General features: G+C 41.0%; 1 protein-coding gene across 7 annotated transcripts in view; it reads left to right on the forward strand.

Annotated features, from left to right (window-relative positions):
• Positions 1-104: 104 nt before the first annotated feature.
• The window catches only part of SHISAL2A (shisa like 2A), a 40,880-nt gene continuing 14,561 nt past the window's right edge, over positions 105-26,423 (forward strand). For 4 of the 7 annotated variants that reach the window (XR_010366560.1, XR_010366561.1, XR_010366562.1 and 1 more), the window contains exons 1-8: positions 124-472; positions 8,104-8,243; positions 14,039-14,116; positions 18,139-18,232; positions 18,851-18,956; positions 22,381-22,601; positions 23,654-23,763; positions 25,165-25,270. Coding sequence is in view for 1 of the 7 variants with exons in the window: in XM_064428891.1 (XP_064284961.1) it covers positions 291-472; positions 8,104-8,243; positions 14,039-14,070 (354 nt within the window). In the remaining 6 variants the exon portion in view is untranslated. Of the gene's footprint in view, positions 473-8,103; positions 8,244-14,038; positions 14,117-17,833; positions 17,994-18,138; positions 18,642-18,850; positions 18,973-22,380; positions 22,602-23,653; positions 23,764-25,164; positions 25,271-26,423 lie in introns of those variants that run through there. The other 3 variants (XR_010366564.1, XR_010366563.1, XM_064428891.1) reach the window with 3 other exon arrangements.

Consider the following 26,423-nt stretch of genomic DNA (forward strand, 5'->3'; position numbering starts at 1 on the left):
AAGACGTACTCTAAAAGCTCTGCTCCACATGGGACCCAGCGATGAGGGGCAGCCGTACCCCAGCCTCTGAACGCAGCCGGGGCGGGCCGGCCCCTCACGGCGCTCCCGCCCGGCCCTGCCTGCCCTGAGGGCGCGGGCGCCTCCCGCCGCCGCCCGCCCTGTGGCGGCCCCTGCCCGCCCGGCTCCGCCCGCCACAGCCACCTCCCCTCACCTCGCTTCTCTTCGCCTCCCGCCCGGGTGCCACCGAGCCGAGGCGCCGGGCGGGCAGCGGGCGGGCGGGCGGCCGCGCCATGAGCGCCGAGTGCAGCAGTTACCTCAACGCCGACAAGGTGCTGGTCAGCGGGTTCAGCTGCCCGCGGGCGGGCGGCGACGCCCGCGCCGTCTTCTGCTGCGGCTTCCAGGACGTCAAGTACTGCTGCGATGACCCCCACAGCTTCTTCCCCTACGAGCACAGCTACATGTGGTGGCTCAGGTAGGGCAGCGGCGGTGCCCGCCGGGGTAGAGGCGCCGGGCGGGAGACCCGTGGTCGCCCGAGCTCGGCTCGGGTGTGTGTTTGTGAGGTACTTGTAGCCGGGCACTTTCAGGCTGCCTTTGTCCCGCCGAGAGTAGCGGTAGAGCTGCATTTTCAGCCCAGAGAGACTCTTGCTCGTGCCAGGGTAGTTTCTGAAGGAAATAACTCGTGGTCCTGGTAAGGAAGCGCTGGGAAACGCTCGGTGCCTCTGGCCGAGCATCCGGAGCGTCTCCCGTCCTTCGGGCGTGAGGGGAGCGGCTGTCTCGGGGCCTGAGCGCGTAAGATGCTGCCTGCCATAAAGTTCCCAGTGACTTGAGCGACTTTCCCATGTAAGATAAAGCACTACGTAACTTTCCACTTGGAAGGGGCAGATAGCGATCCTGGTGCTCTCCCGGGATAGTGCAGGGATCCGCCTGGCGCTGGCTGGATCTCCAGCAGCGGCAGGGAGGGCTGCAGCCAGCCCGGCTGCTTTCTGTGCCCGATTCCGCCCGGGCTCCACAGCAGCCGGGCTGGCCGTGTCAGGATGTTAGTACACCTCTGCATGGGGCTTCCACTCTGTTTCTTATGGACTTGTTATTATCCTTGATTTTGTCTAATCCCCTTCTGGGCTTGCTTATAACCGTCTGCTTCTGCAAGCCTGGTGGCAGCAGTCACTACCTGCTGTTTGAATATAGATCCTTTTATCTGTTTTATACTGCTCTCTACTACTTTTCCTGAGTGCCCTCTAGTATTCGGATTGTGAGATTTGGTGAACAGCAATTGCAGGTTCAGTTTATGCACAGTGTTTAAAATATTGTGAGCATTTGAGGCATCTGTTCTGAGCTTTTACCTTTCCAAAGTGAACAGCTTTTGCATTATCCTTGAGGCAGATGCTGTGGCACACTGATTGTTTTGGTTCCATCTCATCCATACTGTTTTTCAATCCACAGGGCTGATCTTGGAGGTGCATAATCTGGAGCTGCATGCCCAAGGTGTGGGTGTGGCAAGGTTCTGCAGAGTGGCCAAATGTTGCCTCCAGTCTCACTCTCAATTCCATTCTGTTGGTGGCCAATGTGTTGATGACTTTGTGTACCAGTTCACATTGCCTCCATTATTTCAATGAGCTCTCACTGAAGACTGTCAAACTTTTCTGGAATTCAGAACTGCCTGTTCTGAGTTGATTGCTATCAAGGCTTGGTTTTGTTCTTTATACATTACATTATGTACACTGAAACTCATGTACATCAATTTTGTCTGCTCACTCAGTTTTCTGTAAGTCTTGTAGCATTCCTTGCCCTCAGCATTTGATTGCTTGTAGGGGCTTAGGATCATCAGAAACTCAGATGGCTTTATTCACCAGGTCATAGATGAAGATGTGAACAAAAATAAGTCTCAGTGACATTTCTCTACATTGAAAAGAGACCACTAAAGCCTTGCACTTTGCTCCTTATGCTTTTAAGCACCCTTAAATTTGTAGCAAAACCTTTCCCTAATGCTATATAAGTTCAGTCTTTCTAACCCCACTTTTTGAGACATGGAACTCTGTCTGCTGGGCTCCTCTATCCATGTGCCTATTGACACTTCATAGACTCCAGCAGGTTAACCAGAAGTGTTTTCCCCTCATCCTAATGCTGATCCTTTCCTTAAAGATCTTGTGTCAGGAAGCTGAAAATGCCATCAGGTCCCTGGGGTGGAGCATGGTCATGAGATGATTGGGGATAGAGGCTTTACCATCAAAGGACCTGTCCCTCATTTTTGGGGAGGTGAGCTCGGGTATCATAGCCAGGCTCAGATTCAGCACTGTGCAGCCAGACACCCTCAGCACCTTGGCCAGCAGCTCTGCAGTTCCACATGTGAATTCCCTCAGAGCTCCTGAGTTAATGCTGTCCAGTACCATGGACTTACTATTTTAATTTATCTGGTCTAATATTTAATATATTATTGTTTAAAATCTACTTTGTCTGGTGCAAAGAGTGGGTCAATTCTGGGATCTCCCAGCCATCCACCTCTGTGACAGACACACAATTACTTGGCTTCTCTGATGTGAGAAGACATCTCCAAGTGTCCTTTTTTACACTTCTGCTATCAAACACTCTGCTTTAATGCTATATTTTTGCATAGTCTTTGTTTCAATCATAGTAAACCTTCTCAAGATGGCAGAAAAACTGAAGGAATAAGGAATAAGTTAATATTGCATCACAACATCTCATCTGGACATTGTAGTGAAGACTCTTAAAGCTTGATCTTTTCAAAAAGTACCTGCAAGAACTGAATCCCAGGAGGGGCTTTAATGAAATACCTCTCTGAAAGCTCTTCCTTTAAAAGATTTTGTAGTGTCTGAGAAGTGACTTCATCCTTCATCCAAGTCAGAAATTTGGGCCCAAACTTTGAAAATTAAGGATTTTTTTTCCTTCTTTCTACAGTAGCCCTAAGCTGGTAAAAGGATTCATGGAAATCACCATTAGTGGAGTTTTAATTGTGCTTAACTTCTGCCATAAATTACTATATTCCTTGTAGGAAAAAGGTGAATAAGTACAATTTACCTCTCTAAGCAAAGTTACTGAGTGGTTAGATTTGAACCACTACCTATAAGTGTTTTTCAGTAACAAATAGAATAATTTTTAGTTATTAACACACTGGAAACATTATAGTATTACAACATTTTGAAAAGTGTATACATTTTCACATGACAGTTCAATTAGTAGTTTAAAGAAAACATAAAAATAACATTTTCTGTCCTCTCAGAATGTTTTGGTGATCACTAGACTCTTACTGATATTGATTGGTAACAGCCTTGTGATAAAATAATCATTAAAATGCTTCTTTCAGCCTTTGAGGACACACTTTTAAGACTTGAAACCCTTAAGATTTAAAACTAAACAAGAGTTAGGCAAACCAGTCTAGGTAAGTCTGGAGATGGAAGGGAAAGGATTAGGAGGCCCTGATGGGGGAACTCTTTTAGGTTTTGCTGTACTCCAGAACTTGGGGGTTCTTTTCCTAAATCTTCATTTGCTTGACTCCTCCCAGACATTTGAAAGCAGTGACTGACTGCAGCACAAGTGGTTGGTGGTGTCTCAGGGATTACTTCAGTTTGAGGGCACACCAGGTAGAGTTTCAGGAGACTCTTGCACGTTTCACTTGTGTTTTTCCTGCTGTGGGAGGGACATGGCCAGACCCCTTGGCATCCAGCTGATGGAAGCAGTTCATGGAGAAGCAGCAGCCTTGGCAACCCAAAGCAATCGTTTCTTGCTGGCCCATGCTCTTCTCTTTCCTTCCCAAGTCTCTACTGCCTGTGCTGTGTTTAGAACTAGACACTGCCCTATCCCTTAGCAACATGGAACCCTCTTTTCCCCTCCCACTTCTGCAAAAACTGCAATATTTGACAGCATCCTAACACCTGCTGTACTGGGAGCTGCTGGACTATCGTAGGTAATAGACTGTTGAGCAACTCTGACACATTTCACATTTTCTGCAGAATTTATTATATATAATTAATAATATTATTAATTTCTGTAAGTAATTAATAATATTATTAATTTCTGACTTATACTTTATTTTTGCTAAATAAAATAATATTAAAAAAAAATAATAGATCTTTAAAGACTTAATTCCTCAAAGAAGAGGGAAGGATGCATTTTACTGTCTCTTACAGTTGTCAGCAGCCCATGGAACAGGGAAGGCAACATTAGGAAAAGGCAGAATTCATCAGAAGGTTATTCAGCTTTTGAATCCACAAAACACAGATGCTATAAAACACCAGTCAGGCAAACACTGAGCAGCTCAGCCTCCAGAGCAGTGTGCTGTGCATGCCCGTGCAGTTATCACATCTGCTTTACCTCCCAAGCTGAGTGGAAGGGGAGAAATGCTGAACTTGTGGTATTTGTATTGAATTGCAGCAGTTGTGTTCAGTCAGCCTTTTTGTTTCTCTTTGTTCTAAAATATTTTGTGCTTATTTTTGCCACTCTTCTATGAAGTGTTATTTTTATAATGGCCTCTTTCAGTATCAAATAGAATTCTAATATCCATTCCAAAGCTGTATCTTTTAAGTTGCATGTAATAACACATATTTGATCAGAATTCTGTCAAGCCACATACAGATTTTACTCAAAATGCCTTCTTAATTAATACCTATAGAGCCATGGTGGCCTAATACTGAGGCCAAGCTTTGCTTGGCTGTACCCACCTCCAGGCATCTGTTTTGGCTTTCCAAAATAGCAAGTGTTTTGTTTCTCTGTGCCCATTCTTCCAGTCTCTTGAGAATATTTGTCTGTGTGCTTTGCAAATACTACGAACGACACGTCACTGCAACGATGGCATTGGGAACATTTGATTTACTCGGATCCGGGTGACTCATGAGCTTCCTTTTAGTCTATCAGTGGGCAATACTGCCAATATTTAAATTTTCCCTGGCTTTTGATGGTGTGGATGGACTAATTTTATGAACTAAAAATAACTGTAGGTGTGTGATGCTGAGCATCCACTGGCAGACAAGTCAATGGACCCACTCAGCATCTCTCTGGACGCAGCCTGGGGATCCCTGGGGAGGCTGCTGGCAGAGCGGAGCCTCTCTGCTGAGTGGAGCCTTTGGCTGTGCTGCAGGCCAGGATGTGGCACTCAGTGTAACAGCAGTGAAATGTGTGGTGTGGCTCTATCTTTATGTGGAAAATAACTTGAGAGGGTTCTGTTTGGATCTCCTACCAAACGTAACGTTGCTTGTGTCAGGGCTACCCCATGGTCTTTACTGCCATCTTTGTGCCAGATTTTGCTTTGGGGTTGAGTGGGTTATTAATGCAGGAGGTTTTTCTCACTAATGAGGCCACAGCTGTGGGCAAGAGGGACTTTTTAGTTTGCTTGCTTAGTGTCTGCTGTCAGAAGAATGATCTCAAAGACACACCCTGAGACCTAGAGACTGTTACCATGTGACTGCTGGGTGGCCTTCAGACTGTGCTTAAGGTAGAGAATGGAAGGTGGCAAAATGCTTTTAGCAAGGACTTTTTAAAGCAGATATGCAGCACCATAGTAATTGCTGTAGAATTTAGAGGACATGCTGTAAGATTGTCTTCATTTTCAGAGGAGTGTAATTATTAAAGTGGTCAGTGATCATAGTTATTTGGTATTTTGTTTCTAATAACAGCTTTAACATGTAAATAATGAAAGAAAATATTGTATTCTCATTAAGAAACGTCAGTATTCAGAGCTGTAGAAGACATATTAAATTTCTCTGAATTAGATAAATTAAGAAACAACCCTCCATCCCCAAACTTTAACCAAAATTAATCTTATAGAACTTAATTATACCTTCTCTGTGGGTTGACGGCTTCAGCAGTTTGAGAACAATCTGGTACCAAAACATTGTGTGTTTAAAAAGAGTAAGTACACATTGTCCTGATTGCTGATTCATTCAGGAAGTGGAATCAGAGTATCTGTTTGGTTTTGTGATGCTGGTGAGATCTTCTCCTGTTGCTGCTGGAGCATGATAAACATTTCTTGTAGCACATAACCTATGATGAGTCTTTGACCTGGAGAGTTCCTCAGGTCTTTCTTGCCTTTTCCTTTTGTAACCCCCAAAGCATCTTACACAAGTTGTGCAGTGATACTGAAGATGCATTGTGCTCTGCAATGCACAACTGTATTGTCCATGTCATCTTCTACAACTCCATGGAGGAGAGCTACAACCAAGAAGTAACAGATGTCTGAATAGAAAAGTGTATAATCATTAATATGTATTTGATCTATTTGGCTTTAGGGCAGCTGACTCTGCTTCATGTTTGGATAATGGTGAGCAACCTCCTGCACTGCAGGCTGGAATTTAAATGGAATCTTACAATAAAGCTTGTACTGTCATGACAAAAAAGCACAAATAACTATTTCTGAAGAGCCTTGGTTGTATCATATGGTTCTATGGCTCTTCAACCTTCTGTAACGTGCTTTTCTTCAATTTGTCTATTTGGGTCAAGGTGCTCCAAGTGAAAATGCAAAATAAGGCCAGAACCCAGGTGAGGCCTGAGTGTAGGTCACATTCAGATTCCATACTAAGCAGAATATTGCTTGCCTGCGAATTTTGTTTGAGCCAAAAAACAATAAGGAAAAATTTGCTTATATATGTACATATATGCACAAACCTCTAAGGATATCCTGTTTAATGCAGATGATAAATACCATGAAAAAATCTTCAGAAGGGTAGAGCTGTTCTTTCCAGAACCAGTTTGCTGATAACAAATTGTTTCAGTTGTGCATGGAGCTAAATGTTGCCCAACCCTCATTACTGAATCTGACCAGTAACTAATGAAAGCCTCCTGTGAAAGTCATAGCAGTATCTGCTGCTCTCATCCTGCTGATTTTAAGAATTTCTCCTGTGGATATATCTGTGTGCTGATGCTGTGGGAGCTTGTAGAGAAGCTTTGCGGTATCTTGAATGTAAAATTCATAAAAACATCCCAAGGCACAGTTCTTCTCATCTTCCTGCAAGGCCACAGTAGAGTTGACTTCTCCCTGATAGCAGTGATATATAAAGGCATTTTTATGACTAGAGGATGGAGTTTGTAAAATTCAAGAAATTCATCTCTCTGCTGTCCTTTGGATGTCTGTCAAAACTGTAAATATACCAGAGCAGTAATATAAGGATTCTCAGTCCTCAGAATCCTCATCTGTGACCAAAAGGCTGCTGTTTAATTTCACCAGAAGTCAGGATCTTTGTCATGGACTGTAGAATAGAAGACTGGAGCATGGAAGGCATCAAATGGCCCAGGAAACTGTAGGAAATGATAGCTAGACTGTATTATATTGGGTTCTTTATTTCATCATGAGAATTTTATGTTAGGAAAAGACTTGAAAATAAGGAGATTTCTGTATATACATATAATGTCTCACTGTATGCCTGTGGGAGATGTATAAAGTAGCTTTTATCCTGCAGGATAGCACCTTGATAAAATCTATGTATAGTACTGTATGTTTGGCCACCAGAGTAATTAATTCCTCTTTCTTTGATGCCTTTGATATTGTGAATAAACTAATTCAGCTTTAGTTTCCCTTTTACCGTGACAAAGATCATGGGAGAATTTCTCCAGTCTTGGTTAGAGATTTATTTCATTAATGCAAAGGCACAACAGCGATCACAGTACTCCACCCTGCTCTGCAGAGCTGCTAACAGAACTGAATAACAAAGATTGCATGGTTTTTTATGCTATACAAATGGCATTTCAGACTGAAAATACAGCTTTAATAATCATGTTGTTTGAGCTGCCTGGAACCCTAGAATCCCTCTCAGTGTGGGCACTGAAGAAGTTTTTAATCTCACTGGTATCAGTTACTGCATGAATTTATTTCTGATTTTCATAAATACACTTTAAGTCAGACTCAGGATTAATATGCATGAAATGTCACTGAGGGCCAGATGTTCAACTGCTGTGTAATGACATTGGCCCTTCTGAGGGCAGTGAGATAACTGCAGTTTATGCACTTGAAGTATTGAGCTCTAAACTTTGGTTTGCAGTAAAATACAGTTACTCCCATACCTGAGTACAAGAAAACTCCAGTTATCATCTTGAACATTGTTTTAATGGGTCCTCCAGGCTGTTTGTACACTTAATTTTTTTTTTGTTTTTCTCTCTTAGTGTTGGAGCACTCGTGGGCCTGTCAATAGCAGCAGTGGTCCTCTTTGCTTTTATCATCACTGTGTGTGTTCTCTGTTATTTGTTTATCAGCACCAAGCCACGCAGCAAACTTGATACTGGTTTGAGCTTACAGACAGCAGGTAAGACCAGTTGTTATTGATGTGCATTATCACCTGCAGAGGAAAAGCCTTATTCTGTCTTTAAATGGATGTGGGGGAATCCAGCAGTGTGTGTTTTCTTTCTGGTGGGAATGTCAAGATGTAATCAAGCTGTCCTGCTGCATGCCTGATCTGTGAAATCTGCACCAAATTCAAAACATTTAGCATGAGCTCAGTATATTTATTTAGTAGTAGGAAGAATGTAGAAGTTTGCAATACTGACTGAGGATAAATTAGCCCCTTTATCAGGAAGAGACTTATTGATTTAGTTGCTCTGGATTTCCTGTCAAGAGTACATAAACATATAGTAGTGATTCATTCTAGGAATAAGAATCTCAGGAGAGATTTTAAGTGTATTTTCTTGTGACAGAGAGAGGTCATTCTTTTTTTTTTTTTTCCGTTTGTTCCTGACATAGGATCCAGATTTTGAAGTCTAAAATTCTTTATTTCAGTAGCAGTAGTCCATGCCTTTGTGCCCAGACTGTGTTGCAGATGCCTGCAGGAACAGTGCATGTAGTCAGCATTAACCCACTCACATGGGAAAATTGCTGCTGCTGCTGCTCCAGTTCACTACATTTGTAAAATCTCCTTGTCAAGATGGGGTGTGATAAGTTTCACCCTTTGTCTTGGACTTCCTAAATATTTAAATGAACTGCTTCAGCAGTTCAGCCAGTAAAGTTGTAGAAAATAAAATGAATATTGTACTTATGTAGGCATGGGAAATTCAACAAGTTGAAAAATGGGAATAATTCTAGAAAAAAGTCCCCTCAGCTCAAGTTTTCTCTTTACTCGTTATTTAAAATGCTTCCATACCTGCATGGCAGTAAATGGCCAATGAGTTACTGTAATTACAGCTTATTATAGAGCAGTAAGCCCCCTCCTGAGTGTCTAGTTACCACAGTCCACTTCATATCAAGTTTCCTATGTGTAATTTTCTTCTCCAGAGAATGCAGGCTTTGGTTTAAAAGTGGTTCATTGGTTCATAGGGCTGTCAGATCTGCAAAACCTCCCTTTGTAGCTGTGTGAGGTGAGCAAGCTGCCAAAGTCACACATTCAGCAAACTGCTACTAATCTGCAAATTGAAAACTTCACACTTGTCCTGGAGAGAGAGTGGAATTAAGCCCTGCTAGCTAGAACAGCCTAAATAAACTCTTGGGTGGGATGAACAAAATGCTCTCGTGCTCTTCTACAAGATGGCTGTGTCTTAATTATAAACTGGCATTATGTTTTTGAATGTGTTGCTGTTTAATTTCTTCCCTCAGATTTTCCTGCTATGGCACCAGCTCTTAATCCACTGCCAGGACAGGAGTTCTGTATTTCTCATGCCTTTTATTTTTGTGCCAGACCTGTTTGGCACGTGAGGAGCTGGGAAGGAGGCAGGTGCTACTGCACCACTGCTGCCAAGCAATTCCATCTTTCTGTACGGACTTGAACCCTGCTGCAAACCCACATCCTGCTTGGGTGGCAAAGGCTGTTCCTCTCTTTCTGAAATGAGGTGAACAGCATCCCACTGATGACCCAGCATTCATGTAGGCATTAAACCTTATGAGGCTGGGAAGCTGAGGGATCTTTGCTTTTTCCCAGCTATCTTCTGTGTGGTTCAGAACTTTGTTAGGACAAATTCCTTTGTATTTAAATAAGATTTTGACTGCTCTCGTCTTGTGTTTTCTGCTTTTGTTATTCTGCTTCTTTGGCTGCTTCAAATGAAAATGATTTCACATCCAAATTCTCACAGCTTTGGCTGTTGGTGAGGTGGGTTGCTGGAAATTGAAAGCCAGTTGCTTTGCCAAGGTTGAGAGATCTTTGGAAATGTTTTAGGATTTCACTGACAAGCCTGAGTGCTTGCCTTCATCATACTTGGGTTTCTTTTGCATGGAAGTCATGCGAGGGCTGAGTGTCTAACAAGATGGCTGGTTAGCTGCTTGCAGCCCTGGAGAAAATAAAAACAGCCTCTCTCCTCATCTTTCAGTTCTTGTGAGAGTGCAGGATAACTGTACATAAGCAATAAAAACAAATTAAAAAATTAAAATAGTTTTTAGATGCTTCAGAAAGCTGCAGGCCTGAGGGCCCTGAGTTTTAAGTATGAACTCAGTTCAACACAGCTTTTTCTGAACTAGCATAATTTTGGCTTTAGATGAAGGCTGTGTCACACTTTAGTTGTTGTGTAGCATCTGGATCCCTGGAGCACTCAGAGAGCACTCATTTTTGAAAGCAGTATTTTTTATTATATTCAATTTCACCCATAATACATCAGCTCAGTTGGAGCTTCATATCTCATTAAACATACAATTGGTTATTTTATGCCTTTCCCTATCTCACATAATAGCAAAAGTTGGTCATTGTTCTTGGGCTCATCCAGGATCTCGTAAATACAGAAGTGTAGTGGTTGAATTTTTACAGAAATAATTTTCAGATCAATGATAAATCTAAAAATAAACTGAATATGAAGCTCTTTATTAAAGTTTCTGATTCTACAAAAGGCATATCAACTGGAATTTGCCTCTGTTTAGCCTTAAACAAATGGTCTTCCATTGCATCAGCACAGACCTTCCATTGCATCAGCACAGACCTTCCATTGCATCAGCACAGACCTTCCATTGCATCAGCACTGAGTATTAGAGATTGGGTTCTTAAGTTAAATAAGGATGTTGTAGCCCTAGCAAAAATTTACATTTTAATCTGAGCATTGAATTTCAGGAAAAATGAGCTCAGCCACTGGTATAGACAAGGAAGAATTACTTAGATGTTACTGGAGTTAGACATTTCTATTTGTAGAGTGCAGAGTTGATCCATAATATGCAAGACAGTATGTGCAGGCACACATATAAATGAAGATCCTGCATTTCAGTTGCTGGTTAAACTCTTTGCAAGAGAAAGTATTTTTCATTGAACTCATTGTAGATGTTTTTGTTTCTCCCATTTGAAAGCTGGGGACTTATAACAGTGGTAAAAGAAGGCCTCAAAGAAATCCAAGCCCTGAATATGCAAACATGATGTATTTATTCAAGGTGTAAGGGAATTTGGTCATGTGCTTTGTTCTTCTTTTAACAAAAACTTCTCTTTTTGCAAAGGATTATCCCCTTCAAAATGTGAAAAGCTAGGAAATCACAGGATTTTAAGTATTTTATAAGGCTGAATGAATAATGCTGGAACATCCCCACAGTGCAAGATAAGGAGGACTGAGTAAATATTGCATAATTGTCAGGATGGGAGTGGTGAACAGGCAGAAAAGGGGAATCCAGAGGCACACCTTGACTCTGGGAAAGGTGCACATACACTTGCCTTGACCAGGCAGCTGATGGGAGAGGGGTGATCATCTCTGCTGGCCCTCTCTCCAGCTTGGTGACCCAAAGAGTTTTTGACCCAAACATTTTCTGAGTTGCCCTGGTATTTCTGCCAGGTCTGGAAAGACCTTTGAGATGAAGTGTTCCATGCCACTGCAAAGCATGAATAGCAAATTACATTTTATGATGATAACTAATACTTATCCCTTAAAATTTAGCACAGGAAGACCTCTGTAAATGTGTTCAGAGTCAGACAGGGACCTTTGGGTTGGAGTGTGAAAGACTTGTGGCCTTGTAAATTAATCACAAGTGCTAGGGAAGATGTGCTTTAATAAAAGTTATTAATTCCTTGCTCTTGCAAAGCAGTGATGTCATAATATGCAAAAGTTCATGGTTTCATTTCATAACAAGGAAAAACACAGCTTGAAAAATAGCCAGGTGACTTTTTTTTTCATTTTAAAGCTGAGAATTCAAATTTAATGGAAGGGTGCATCACTAGAAAAGACTGAATTTTGAAATGTCTTTATCGGACTCCTTAGCTTTTAAATTTCCCAGATTTCTTGTAGCAGTGAGATTTTTGCAACTCATTAGGAATCAGGTTTTTTACTACAAATATACCCATAGCTGCTGTAGGCTTCAAAAATAAAGTGCCTATGTCTTTAACTGATAAGAATTCTTTTTTCTTCTTTTTGGGTTTGTTTTTTTCCCAGTTGAAGTAACTTACTCAGTTATTTTTAACTAAGATCTTAGCTTAAATACTATTGTGCAGATTTTTTAAAATGCTAAACTATCAAATCCCATTTTTACATTTTTTAAACCAAATTGCAGTTTTTTCAATTCAAACAAAATAAAATAAAATGCAGCTTTCAAAACACCTCAATAACAAATAATTCCCCTTTCCCAATCTGGTTTGCTTCAGTTTCTTATTAAATGAAAATATTAGCATTCTCAACTTTTTATCCCTTTTTGGATATAGGGAATCTGTTTTTCAATCCCTTCCCCACACACTGGCTTGGAGAAAAGTACCTGCCCAGTTAAATTTATCTTTTATATTTTCTGTCTCTTTGTGTTGGCCCACATTTGGGAAAATGGAAAATGAGGTCAAAGACAGCGTTGAACTAAAGGGTAATGGGAAATACAGGGAGGCCTGGGAGGAAGATTGATGAGCTCCACAAGGAGAATTAGATGACAGGATAAAGCAGAGAGAGGCTTTGGAGCTGGCAGATAAAGGAGAAAACTTCAAGGAGCTGAATGCTCCTGGGAGCTTTTGGAAGAGGGATGGGCCTGATGGAGCTGGGAGCAGCAGAGCAGGGAGGTAGCTGGAGGGGATGGAGAAGGTCCTGGGGGCCAGGAAGGGGTGGGCTGAGCAGCAGAAGCCTGGTGCTTGGGGAGAGAGCTGGAGAGGGAGCCTGGCAGAGGGGGAATCATGTACAGGGCTGAGATTTAGGGCAGAGAAAAGGAAGGAGAGTCTCCAAATATGACTTGTTATTCATGGATATAGGGACTATCGTGGGAAGGATAGTAGCAGAAAATAAGGACTGGAAACAAAATGAGGAAGGTGAGAAGGGAATGAAAGAACCAGTATCAGGTAAGAAAGAAAATAAGTTGAAAGTGCTTTTAGGAAAGTCTTTTCTTCTAGAGCTTTGTTTTCTCAGCTGGCAGTAGGGATCAGTGGAAAGTGGCAGAGTATCTCTCTCCTCCCTCCCTGCAGTGATCCACTGCAGGCTGCCTTTGTTACTCTGGTCAGATGGACAAACTTGAGTTATCTGCACTGAATCAAAAGATTCCTGCCCTTCTGCTCCAAGCAAGTGTCTGTATCAGCTGGTGGAATTTTAACTATTGCTTATGTTAACCTATGAAGCTGTGCTCTGAAAAACAATGTTCAAATGCTACTAAGCTTCAAAACTAAACACTCAAAAGATGGGAGATGCCAGAACTAAAGATTTTGTGGGAAATTGGTAAAGTGCTTAACTAAAAATAGTTTTATCTGCTCCTGTCATCATGTAAATCTTTCTATAAAACTTGGGTAACTCTTGCAAAGAAATATTGTGAGCCTCCCTCCACACACTCAGAGCTTTGGGGTCACTGGATGAAGGTGCATGGAAAGCAACAGTGACTGATTATGTTTGGAGAGGGATGAAAGTTTGAGATTTCTGGTTTGTTTTCTTGAATATGGGAAATTTTTAATGTGATTTCTTTCAGGAGACTTTCTGATTTCCTGCTACAAGCCCAGCTTATACCACAGTGCTGCTTCCTTAAACTGCTCTTCACTTTGATCTTTATTCCTTTTTAACACAAATAAGTTAATAATTGCAGCCTCCCCGAGGCCCAGGAATGCAAAGTGGAATGGATTCGATCTGTCTCATCTAAAAATTGTAGAAGATTTCAGGAACTGTGGTTTTTCTAGTGCAGTGGGCATATCTATGTATTACTACTTGCAACTGATGGAAGAATAATGCTCTTAACTCTTCTAAAAATGTCTTTGTTTTACAGACAGTGAGGCCAGAGGGAGTTCGATATGTTAAAGACAGAGGCACTGAATGGATTCTGCCAATGTTATGAAGAAAAGAGGTACCATTAGAACATTTCTTTTTATCTGATTCTGTTGTATTTGTATACTCTCTACTCTGTTTTACATGGATTTTATAAAATTATTCTTTATGTGGGTTTTTAACTTTTTGAAAAGCACTAGCAAACTGTCTCTGTCTGATTTATTTATACACTGCCCTGATGCTGTCCTTGCACAGGGATGTATCTGCAGAGACTTGGACAGAGTCCTTCCCCAGACAAATCTCTTCCAGATTTACTGGCACTGAGTACTCCATCATGGTTATGTGCCAGACAAGATTATATTCCCTTATGCTGTTATTGTCCTTTCCCTGAGCTGTCCTGGGTGCACCGGAGCTTACTAAAGAGGCAGACACTGTAACTTATTCAAAAGAATTTCTTTAGTGATGAATTGTCAGAAAGGCTCCTGTGTGACAAAGGGTGAAAGCTGTGAAGTTTCTGGTGGGCAGTTTAGTCTTCCATTTCTTCCTGGGGATGCAGGAGTCAGTGCCAGGTAAATTCTGCTACAGAACTGGAAAGAGTTATCTTGCAAGAAAGTTGATTTTTATGCTGAAATCATGTGTAAAGGTCAAACTGCCTGTGGCACAGACCATGCAGAATAGTATTTAAAATGTACCCCATTACAGATGAGTTGTACTTCAGACTTAAGAGGGCTTTATGAATAATGCAAAGGACTTCAGATGGCATGAAACATGCATTTTACTTTCTGCAGGGGGTAAAAGCTCATGGCTTAACAGCCACAGAATGTGGGAATAGCTGCAGATCAGCAATGTCTATCACAAGAAAAATAAGTGGTCCTGTTTGCTCAGCAGTTGTTTTCAGATGAGCAGGAAAGTACATGAGTCAAGACTTCCCTCTTTCACTTGGAGCCTTAAAAAACCACACTGTGCATCCCAAGTGCAAATGCATCTTTCTCAGAGCTCTTTATCAGAATAACATGTTGATTTTGGCTCCTTGTCCTTATAAAAATACTGAAGTGTAACAAAACTAATTTCAAAACTCCTAACCACCTCCACACATTTTTTTTTTCTGCTGTTGCAAATGAAATGGCTTGTGGGAGAAAAATGCCATGGAAAGACTAAAATGGATCCTGCAGTCAGAAAGCCGTCTGTAGTGAGAAAATCCAAAAATATCTGAGGCAGGCACCAAGTACTGAGATGAGCTGAGCTCTGTGAATGTGGCACTGCTTTTTGAAGGCCATGAGCCTCTCATTTCCTCATGCTTCTCTTTGCCTGCTTTTCTGTCGTGGTAGAGAGGCTGATGTTTATAGGTGCCTGCTAACCCACTGTTGCTTACAGGGAGAGAATTGAGAGAGATCTGGAAAGGACTTGGATAGGGTTTGAATGCATGCATTATATAAAGACCAAAAAATCTGGAAGCTTTTTTTGTGGATGAATTACCCTTTTTTTTTTTTTTGCCAAAATGAGGCTGGCATTGTGAGGACTGAAAATACTTGAGACCTCATTTGGAGGTAAATCCAGAAAAACTAAGTCTTTAGCCTGTGAGCCTTTTTGCTTCCTGATTCAGAATGGAAAAAGAGGCAAGGATCTTTTCTGAACTTCAACACATAATATGGCTAAGTGTTGGTAGAAATTCCAGTCTCTTATTCTTTTTTGTCTCCTGCTTTTCACATGTGCTTGCTGCAGATTTCATACCCACACCTGTCATGGGGAGCCACTTCACAGTGCAGCATTAAGCCAGAGAGTCCATCAGTGGCTACAAATTCCTACTGCTGGGACAAAGCTACAGGTTCCAATTAGATTTCCTTTAGCAGGCATATTTCTTCTGCCAAATTCACTGAGTTTTAATTAGGAACAGGACCCCTTGTGCCTGGTGTAGTTCAGCACACAATTCAAGCTTGTTTGCTTGCTCTTTTCCAGCAAAAGGGCAAACACAGCTCTTAGCTTTACAAAGGGAAAGGAGAGGAGCTAGGCAGATTAAGGCATTGCTTCTAACTTAGAGTGATAATACATTGAATTATTAAGTAGTTGAGCTATGCACAGGAAAAATCTGACACAGATTTTGTGAAGACAGATCATGACAAATCAATCTAATTTCTCTCTTTATCAAGATAATTTTCCCTATCAGGTAAGTGGGAACAAGTGGCTGTGATTACAGATAGTTATGAAAATGCAGTCAAAGGGAAATTTTCAGTGACTCATTCTCAAGCACATTTTTGGAGGGAAGAAGGATGTCTTGGGAAGTGTCTGGCACATTATCCCAGATAAGTAGTAAGAGCTTGGCTGAAGAACTAAAGAGCACATGAATAAAATTTTTGAATTACACCACCCTGAGAAGGGTTGCAAGACTCTGGGGCTAAAAATACCTTTCAGAATTATCTCTGTGCCCTCAAAAAATGTTCTGAAATTTAAAAAAAAAGTGAAATAGAATAAAAATCAACGTACTTAAAAGTAGTAGTTAAAAAGGAGAAACCAAGTCTTCAAGTATAATTAAAGAAGCTGACTAAATAATGAAGAAATGCTTCCTAATGTCCAGTCTAAAGTTCCCCTGGTGCAGCTTTGAACCATTCCCATTCATCCTTTCACTGGATACTGGGGAGAAGAGCTCAGAGAATCACAGCATGGTTTGGGCTGGAAGGGACCTTCAGGATCATCTAGTTCCAATCCTGCTCTCATGGACAGGGACACCTTCCAGTAGACCAGGCTGCTCAGATCTCCATCCCACCTGGCCTTGAACACTTCCAGGGGCATCCACAGCTTCTCTGGGCAGCCTGGGCCAGGGCCACCATTCTCTCCACATTCCCCTCCTCAGGAATCTGGGCAGAGCAGTGAGGTCACCCCTCAGCCTCCTTGTCCCTGAACGAGACAAGCCCAAAGTCCTTAGGCACTGCTCATGGGACCCTCCTTCCACCTGTCCTTCCAGCCCTTTCTCCAGCTTTGTTGATCTCTTCTGGATGTTTTCGAGTACCTTAACATCCTTCTTAAACTGTGAAACCCAGAACCACACACTGTGTTCACAGTGAGACTGCAGCAAGGCTCAAGACAGCAGGAGAACCCCCTCTTCTGAGCAGCTGGGTATTTATGGGTGTCTGACACACCCCAGGGTGGGGTTTGCCTCCTCTGCTGTCAGCCAGATGGCAGTGCTGGGGAAGGGTACACATCTAACTTTACGTGTATGTCTCAGGTTTTCATTTAAGCTCATCAGGAATGTGTAACCATCCTCGGAGTCTTCATCAGAAAAAAATCTAGAATCTACCAAAAGTATCACTGATAATTCAGATGAGCATCAGTCCTCTCAGTGAACTAGTACTGATGTTCTTTGCTGGTGAGGATGCTCTTGCTGCTAGTTGCCATCTGCCTCGAGTCCAAGATTTCATGCTTCAGAACTTCTGTCACAAGCTAAGTAGGCTGAAATTGTCCAGCCAGACTTCAGTGTATGTCCATTTTTTTTGCATATTTAGAAGCATTTGCTTCTAAACCCATCTGTACCAACAGCTGTTATGTTTTACCTCAGAATCAATCCTGCTTTAATGAGCAGTAGAGCAATTTATTTGTATAGTAATTCCTCAAGTGTAGTTTGGAATATATTCTGGTGTCTTTTGGGGTTCAAGGCACACATCGCGAGTATGTCTGTCATTAAAAAGAAATTAAATGCATGGTTTGATGTAGATATTAGTGGTGCATTTTCCAAGAGGCACTGCATAGAAATGTTAGGTGAATGACTGTCTTTATATACAAAACCTTTTTTGTTTTGTTTCAGACCATTGCGTGGGCCTTTATCACATGCAAGGGGAAGTTCTCACTTGCCCAGCAGAGGAGCAGCAGCAGAGTTACCCATCCAGAAACATCCCCAGAGGAGGCACTTAGTGTTTATAGCTTTAGTAATGCCCTTTAGGGGTGCTGTTCTTCACCTGATAAAGGTTAGGAATATAATGAGATACTTGGAAAGAAGTATCTGTGCCAGTGAAATTGATTGAGCCGTGTGGTTTGTTCTGGATTTTTTTGGTAGGAAAAAATTTCTTCCCCTGTTCAGTCTAACTTGTAACTGTTACTGGTATTTTGCAGATACAGAGCTGCATCCTTAACAAAGACCCCACCAAAACAAACAGAGCCAAGTGACTTCAAGACACTTCCTGAGCCACAAGGATGGACTGTGACTGTAAGCCACAAGAACCTGACTCATTCTTCCAGAGGTGTTTCCTGGCTCTCACGACCACTGTCGATAACCTGAGGCCAATCTGAAGCTGTGCCAGGCTGTGTTTGTGTGTGGTTGTTAGCTATACTGAGAAGTTGTGTGTTTTGATTTGCACGTGTCAGCTACTGCTGTTCAGTCATTTTCATGCAGGTTGTCTCTACCCTCTGCAATTGCAGTGAGATAACACAGTTGTCAAGCAGAGCAGAATTTGGCACACCATGTTGACCAAGCCTTATTTTAAGCTTTCCCCATGTGCCATCTCAGTGTAGTGTCTTCATGTCATGAACATGGTTGTCTTTAGCCAAATGTGACTGTTCAGTGCACAAACCAATGTGAATGTAGTACCTCAATAAAATCTGGCATTTGTGTTGTATTTTTCTTAATTTATCATTTCCCTCCACCTTTGTTTCCTCAGAATATTCTTGTGAATCTTGAAATTACATTGATGGAAAATTTTCTAACAAAAGGTGAAGTTAATAAAGAATGAATTTTTGTAGGGAAGTTAAGATTTTAACAGCTATTTTCACTGGCATTGGTATACACTGAAATTAATTGAAATCAACATCCACGATTGTTTTGCAGATTCTTCATCAAAACATGTTGGAATATTTCTTGGGAAGCAAACTAAAATTTTCCAGTAGTATTTCAGTTTGGAGCACTAATTTGTGAAATGTTGAACTTCCTTCAGGTAATCAAAGAGCTCTAATTGCCCATTTTATTTCCCCAGAAGTCTTTGGAACAACCAAGACAATCTTAACTGTCATATTTGAGTTGTCAGTTCTTTCAAGCTTTCAGTCTTGAAATCATGAACATTAGTGATAATGATTTCTTTTCATCTTGTGAGGGTTCTTAAAGGTGAGTGATCAAAAGAATTTCAAAACTGTTTAACCATGCTGTTGATATTAAGGCAGTAGACATAACTTCCATTTGAAGATGAGGCCTAAAATATTTACCTACCATGACAATTTTGTCTGTAGTTATACTTCAACTTGTTAAGACAAAATCCTTGTCTACTGTTTGGGAGTGACTTCTTTTTGTGTGCTAGTGCTTGAAATTTAAACTCTGTAGCTGTCTGGTACTGTGCATCAAAACCCCAAAGTGCTTCTGATCTCATCTGCTCTTGTGTGAAATAATGAAATAATACACCATGCCTCCCATTGAAGCAGAGAATGTGGTGTATGTTCTTCCAGTAGCTGTCTGTATATAATATCTCATTAAATTGCTCTTTGCCACTATGGACTGGGAGAAAATTGAAACCACATCGGATGCATAAAGAAAATGTTTTTCTAACAACAGGATATAAACCTGATCTTCTGGCCTCATAACTTTCTTGATTGGGACTGTCAAAGAGCAGAAGGGAAAGGATTTATGAGTTTTGCCATCTGGTTTCCTTGGAGGATGCCAGCCACGAGACAAATGTTCTGGAAGCATATGCTTCCTTTTGAACCACCAATAAAGGATTTATGGAAGATGAAAAAAAAATATTTAAGTTATTTTAACTTCATACAAATTTGAGTCAGCACTTCTTTAATTTTTAAATACTAAGGTTACTTAAAAGAAACAAGATGTACTCGATATTTTGAATGTTGCAAGATCAAAATATCTTTGATTTCTGTCTCTTGGGCGATTTCAAAATCTTTGATTCCTCAAAAAACAAGGTTATTTCCCACTCAGATACTGGACTATTTATTCATTTCGAGTCTCTTAAGACACCAAAGTAACAGAATTAAAAGTAAAAAAGAGAATGCAAAAAGAATGGTTCCAGTTCTTTGGTTATGTCCAATGTCAGTTTTTGTTTTCTGTCACTGTGCTTAGGAAAACCCATTCCTTTGCCCTTTTAGCTAGTTGTTTTGAAATTGAGGGTTTCTAAATGTCACCAAAAAGTGCCTCCCACACAGGTTTGATTAGGGAATCAGCACACTGCCCAGAACAGCTTTCAAATGTAATGTGCAGTCACAACAAGGGTGACTCCCTGTGCTTAATAGGCATAATAAGCCTTAATGTACTTGTTAGACATAGCCCTAATTTTTGCCCTGGGAACATTTTAAGCTTAAATTGCCTAAATTACCCCATAAAGCAAATTCAGGGCTGTTGTGCCATCAACCATACAGAAGATACTAAATCTCATAGGAGTTGCTGTGAGCATTTTTTATCGTTTTTTAAAGTTGAGGAGTTTTTCTAATCATAGAGCCAAAATAAAAGTTGTGTGAAATAGGCCTCTCAGTCTGTGGGATGGAGAAAGAGTGTTTGTGTCTGTGCACACACAGCAGAGCAGCACGAGCAGCAGCCCCTGATGGATTTCAGTGGGACCAGGCTGGCTGATCCCCACTGGCACTTCTGGGCCTGGCTGCTGCTTCCTTTGGAGTCACACTGGCAGAAGAGGCAGCTCACTGCAGAGTGATCTACTTTTGTCATCCCTACCATTCTCTAGATATTACAATATTAGTAGCTGCCTGTTCACTTGTGTTACTGAATCTGACTTTGGGTCTAAGTAGAAAATACCTAATCAATGCTGCCACACAATCAGTCAAATATGTAATGATTTTAATAATTTATAACTTTTAAGTTTAATTTCTGAAGGCTTTATCCTTCACAAGTTTTAAATTAAGGAGGAAAGACCAAAGAAAAGTTACAGTTTTACTGAATTAAAATAATGCCTGTTTATATTTTTTCCTAACATGACAAATGCTAGAGATCCTCACAACTGTTAACAGCCTTCAAGTTTTGGAAAAATTGAGGCAGGAAAAGCATAAAAATTCAGGTACTTCCTGGGAATAAAAATGAGAAGATTTAAAGTTCTATTCTGTTAGCCTGAAGCTCACAGGAATCCTGTCTTTTAAGGTGAAGTAATTTAAAAATTTGTCTAGATAGATTTTTTGATAGATTTTGAAGTGGTCTTGTTCTTTTCACAGTCATTTGTTTGGAAGTTTAGGAATTTAAGAAAAAAAGTACATATTTTAACAGATACTGAATAGTGGGGTGGAGATCCACTAAAACTGTATTAAAAGCAGAGGATGAGAGGATTGTACAATGCACTGGCTTTTGGAAAATCGGCTCTGAGCTATGTGAAGGATGTCTGGTTCAAAAAAAGATCTCCGCTGCAGAGAGAAACTGAAAAAGTTGAAAACCTCATCTGAACAACCACCATGAGGACCTCTCCAAGTTCCCAACATCATTTGTTTCTGGGTCTTTGGAGCAGGGGCTGGTTTCTAGTGCTCAGCAGGATTATTGCACTTAGCATTTCTTTCCTGTCATTCTGTAGTTCCTGAGTGTGGTACACAGGTAGAGATAAGTGATTCAGGTATGTGTGTAGAGTGTGTATAAGATACCTTTGTATGGGAAGAACCTACCCAGGCACCTCTGAAATCCCTGAGTCTGTGACCAATATGCTGAAATTTAGATCTCACATGTATTATAAACCAGCTACTTGAAAACAACTTTTTAGTCCTGTCCATTACTCCTATGCATTTGCCAACCTCCATCCTTTAGAAAAAACTGTTGGAAGAGCCTTGCTTTATATACTGAGAGTACATTTTGATGGCAGCAGCAAAACAGAGTGCTGAAATTGATTAGTGGGAACAGTGTAAGTTCAAAAGAGGTGCATATAAGCAGCTTTTTGCATCTGATATTTTAGGATACTAAGGCTGAAGCTTATGAAACCACAGCTTCCCTTTCCCCCAGTTTAAAAAGAAGCTTGTGGCAAGAGGGTATTGAGGACCATGATGATTTTCTTTCCTCCATCAGCAGTGCTGAATATTTTGCCAGCTGAGTCACAAAGTGTGACCTAAAGGTTTTGAGGGAAAATGGGTTGTTCAGGCTTTGGTTGGCTGTGGATGAACTTCTGCAGAGGGGCATGGACTTGATGGGGCAGCATCTTAGACCTCCTGAGCCCTTGTCCAGGCAAAATCTGGATCTGTTCCAAAAGGGTGGGCAGAAGCAAGAGCCAGGCTTTGTCCCCAGAATTAGAGGAGAGTGAGCAGCTGGCTTATGAACATTTTGTGCTGTCAATTCTCATGTTTACTATGATAATCTGGATTTCATGGATAGCACCTTGCATTGGCCTGGTCCTTTGCCTTTATTGCTGCATCTCTTCTCCCTCTTCTCTCACACAGCGTAGAGCAGGTGGAAACCTTTTAGGTGTTGATGCAGGGTCAAGAGAGTACTGAAGTGGCTCTGCAATGGCCTTTATATGACTGTACTCCAAGACAGAAAAGCCTTGTGGAAACCAAGCCTCAGGTTGGATCCATGCCTGCCCAAAGTTGTGACCTACTCCAGGGAGAGTGAGATGTTCTTCTTGTTCCTGATGAATGGCTACTTACTTCTGCAAACAAATGTAAGGTTAAGTATGTTTCCCTTAATGAATGTGCTGAGAAATTGAATCAGTGTTTTTGAATCAACCACAGAAATTTCAGTAAATTGGATCTGCTTCTTTTACAGTGCTGAATCAAAATGTCAGACCAGCACAACTCAATTATAGGAGAGGAAATAAAACAACATGCTGAATATCAGCAAGTTATTTCAGATTGCCAGTGCCATAACTACCTGTGGGAAACGAGAACAAACAAGGCAAAGATTCAGCTGTGGGAAAATTGGCTCAGAGCAACTTGTTTGCAAAGTTTCAAAGTGCATTTTTTCACTCCATCTGAGCTTTATAGACTGGCTGCACCCTTCAGTTACTGGTTTTGCTAGAGATGTTTTAGGTGCAAAGAAGTGAGGCAAAGTAACAGGAGAATCAGTATTTGTGCATTTTGTTTTTTAAAAGGTAAAGGAAATTATTGTCCTTTCAGTCCAATGTTGGTTCTCATTTTGTCCTTTTTAAAAAAGATCCCAAAATCCTTTATCCAGAGGAGAAAATAATGCAGCTGGGAGATTTTTCTTTGAATTTTTAAGCAGAGGTGATTCCTTATTTTAATGAACTTGGGAGACATGGTGAAGTGACTTTTATATCACGTGAGATTGTGTCTGAGTGTTTCCTACAGCATGAAAAGGCAGAAATTGCAAGTGAAATATATGGATTTATTCATGATGAAGACAACAAATTCAGATTCTCTCCACAATTAACAGTTAACCCAAGAAATAGATTACCTATCATGCAATACATGTGTTTTTAAAAAATAATATGGAGAGTTTGAGTTACAATTGGGAAAGCAAGTGCTGAAGTTGTTGGCTGTAATGACTAAATGTACAGATCAGGTCTGAGTAATATGTTTCTTCTAAGGTACAAGTTATTAGATCCTGTAATTTGTGAATATTTTGTACTTTTTATTTTCTCCATTACCATGGGAAGGCAGAAGCTGGGAAAGCAAAGACCACAAAGACTGGTTAAATCTTTTGGATAAAAAGACTGTGAAGTGGTGACTTCACAACAGGTAATTTGTCCTGCAGGTCCTCACCTTTGCCCTGAGGATGAACGCTCTGAACCTGAGCATTAGCTGCTGGTACAGCTGGTAAACACAACACCACTGTGGTAAAACTGTGGTTTCCTTCAAGCTTTGGTGAGTTTTTGTGTTTGTGGTTTTGGCTCTGTCTCTTCCCCTCGGTGCTGATTAGCATGTCAATGGCTGGCAGTTGGCGTCAAGATCCCTCTAATACGTCACAACTGGAGAGCTCGTTCCACTTGAGGCAAATAATATTCCTTGCAGGTTATCAACAGGCAGTGTTTCATATTTATCAGCTTGACAACAGCAGGTAGTGTGAGGAGCCTGAAGAGTCCTCAGTGGTAGCATGTAATAAAGTCAAATAAAGTACTTTTCTAAGTTATTCAGAATATCGTAATATCTTAAATAATAATAATAAAAAAGAAGTTGTAAAGCACTGCACAGTCAGTCTGTAGTGTTAGACAAGGGATGTGGAATAATACTTTAACTCACCAGCTAACAGTTAATTATGAGCCAGCCAAAAATAAAACCATCACAAAACATGATGTCCTATGCAGCTGCTTTTGGGAATAGCATAAGGAAGCATAAGATATCCCAGGACAGAGAAAAATGAAAGTGCAGAATTCTGTTTCAGTGATATAACGGGACTAAATTAAATCTGTAAGTTAGTCCTGTGGAATTCAAACACCCACAGAAGGGATTCACTGGCAGATCACTGGGCTGTATCTAAGCAGTACTCAGCATGCATTGCTTATCCCACATGGTAACATTCAGGGAAAAGGAAATAGACAGGAGCAACAAGCATGAACAGTAAAAAGTTTACCCCAAAAGATGGACTTAGAAAGGACTCTGAGAACAGAAAGCCTGTAGAAGTCATTGTTCTGTCTGGTCATTTACACCACAGACAAAATGTTTGAAACTGTGTGGCAATGTCCTGTCAAGGACACTGGCCAATAGATAGCCATGTCTAGTTTCATCATAACCTGCAAAAAATTCTGTGGCTCAGACTTGTCTGGGCAAAACTGTGAGATGCTATGCCAGGGATAGACCATCTGTTTCCTTGAGCTGGTTGAAAAGCACACAAAGAGAGAGGAAATTCTCCACCCAGGGCTTATGGCTCCGGAGGAATGCAGGTGTGCTGCTGTAGCAGAGAATGCAGGGAGGTTGTTTCATGTTTTCTTCTGCAGCTGCCAGGTCTCAGGCTGCCCTGCTCAGCAGCCACCCTCCAGGTCACCCAGGAGCATGGCACTGTCAGCTGCTCACATCCAGGCCTTCACACACTCCTGAAGTTTTTCTAATGTCTAACATGGCAGCAGAGATGTGAGAGAAGGGTTTTTGGGAAAGTTATTTTTCAGCCTTCCAGATTTTAATTTCTTCCTGCCTCAGGAGGAAATGGTGTTTGTGTAGGTTTCAAGTCTCATGGAATAAGATGATTCAGGGAAAAGTATTTGAAGTTTTGGATTCTGGGTCATACCACCCCTAACATTTACACTTTTCCAATTTGTTCTTCTCTTTCAGGTACACCATGGTCAGTTCAGTATCTAAAACTCTGGGGTTTGGCTGGAAAATATTAAACTAATCCCTGGTAACTTTCAGAATCTAAGATCATCTGGGTATTTATAAGGTATGTCTTGAAACATGTTTGGAATATGAATATTTTAGCAAATGTTGTATAGCACATGGGCATTCCAGTCTAATGACTAGGAAGAGTAGGACCCCCCAGTATTAAAGGCACAAAACAGCCTTTTAAAGAGTAAATCTTCAGGAGGCAGGAATGGTGCACATGCTTAAGAAAGGAATGGAAGGAAACACCAAGAAGCCCACATTTCTCTGGAAGTTAAGGAGCAGACTTCACATGTCCTTAAGCATAAACTAACCCTGGCAATTATATCTGTGGTTACCCATTATTTTGTGTTAACGAGAAGTGTAAGTTAAAAAAAATAGTATTTCTTAAAGCAAAAATATCATCACAATTTTGTTGCTTCTTTTAGCATAAGGAAATACAGTAGTTTAATGGTGCACTTACATTATTAGAGACTATTTAAATGTAATTTTATTTCTCTATAGAACATAATTAACACTTATCTAATATACCAAGATTGTTGTTGGATCTTGTACTAATTCAGGAGAATATAGACTTTTGTGACACTGCTGTCACAAGAGCTGCTTTGGGGGTGGCAGTTGCTCTTCAGCTGCCAAGGCCCCATAGCTGCAGGTTCCCTTTTTTCTCTGTTGACCCCTTTTCTGCTGCATCCCTGCAGATGATGTCTGTAAAGCTGGATCCCCCAGCAATGATCAATAAGCAGATCACCAGTGCCAGAGATTAGGCAGGGTGGTGTGACAAGAGAGAGCTGCTCTTCCCTACACAGCAGCACCAATCTCCAGCCAGTCAAAGATTTGCTGTCAAGTGTGACAAGCAGAGAACTAAACCCTCAATAAATTTGTTCAGACGTTTTTATTTTCTGTGTACTGGGGCTGAACAAAATACTTAAGGACTTCCAGGCAAGCATTGCATGCCCCAGCCAAAGTAATTTCCTCCATTTTCCATAGCATTTCAGCAGCAAAAAGTAATGAGAAATACTTGGCTACTGTGATTTTCAACTGCATCTATTCAGTCTTCCAGAACTGAATGGTTTAGCTGGATGCTGGAATATCAGAGTAAAATTCTCTTCATCTGTCAGTGTTTTGAGACCAGCCACACTGGTCTTCTGCTTCCATCAGGAGCTCCTGTAATATCCATCAAACATTTTTCAAGATTGTTTTTAAACTCCTAGGAG

The sequence above is a fragment of the Passer domesticus genome, chromosome 7 (assembly GCF_036417665.1).
Source record: "Passer domesticus isolate bPasDom1 chromosome 7, bPasDom1.hap1, whole genome shotgun sequence".
In the NCBI taxonomy this organism is placed as follows: domain Eukaryota; kingdom Metazoa; phylum Chordata; class Aves; order Passeriformes; family Passeridae; genus Passer; species Passer domesticus.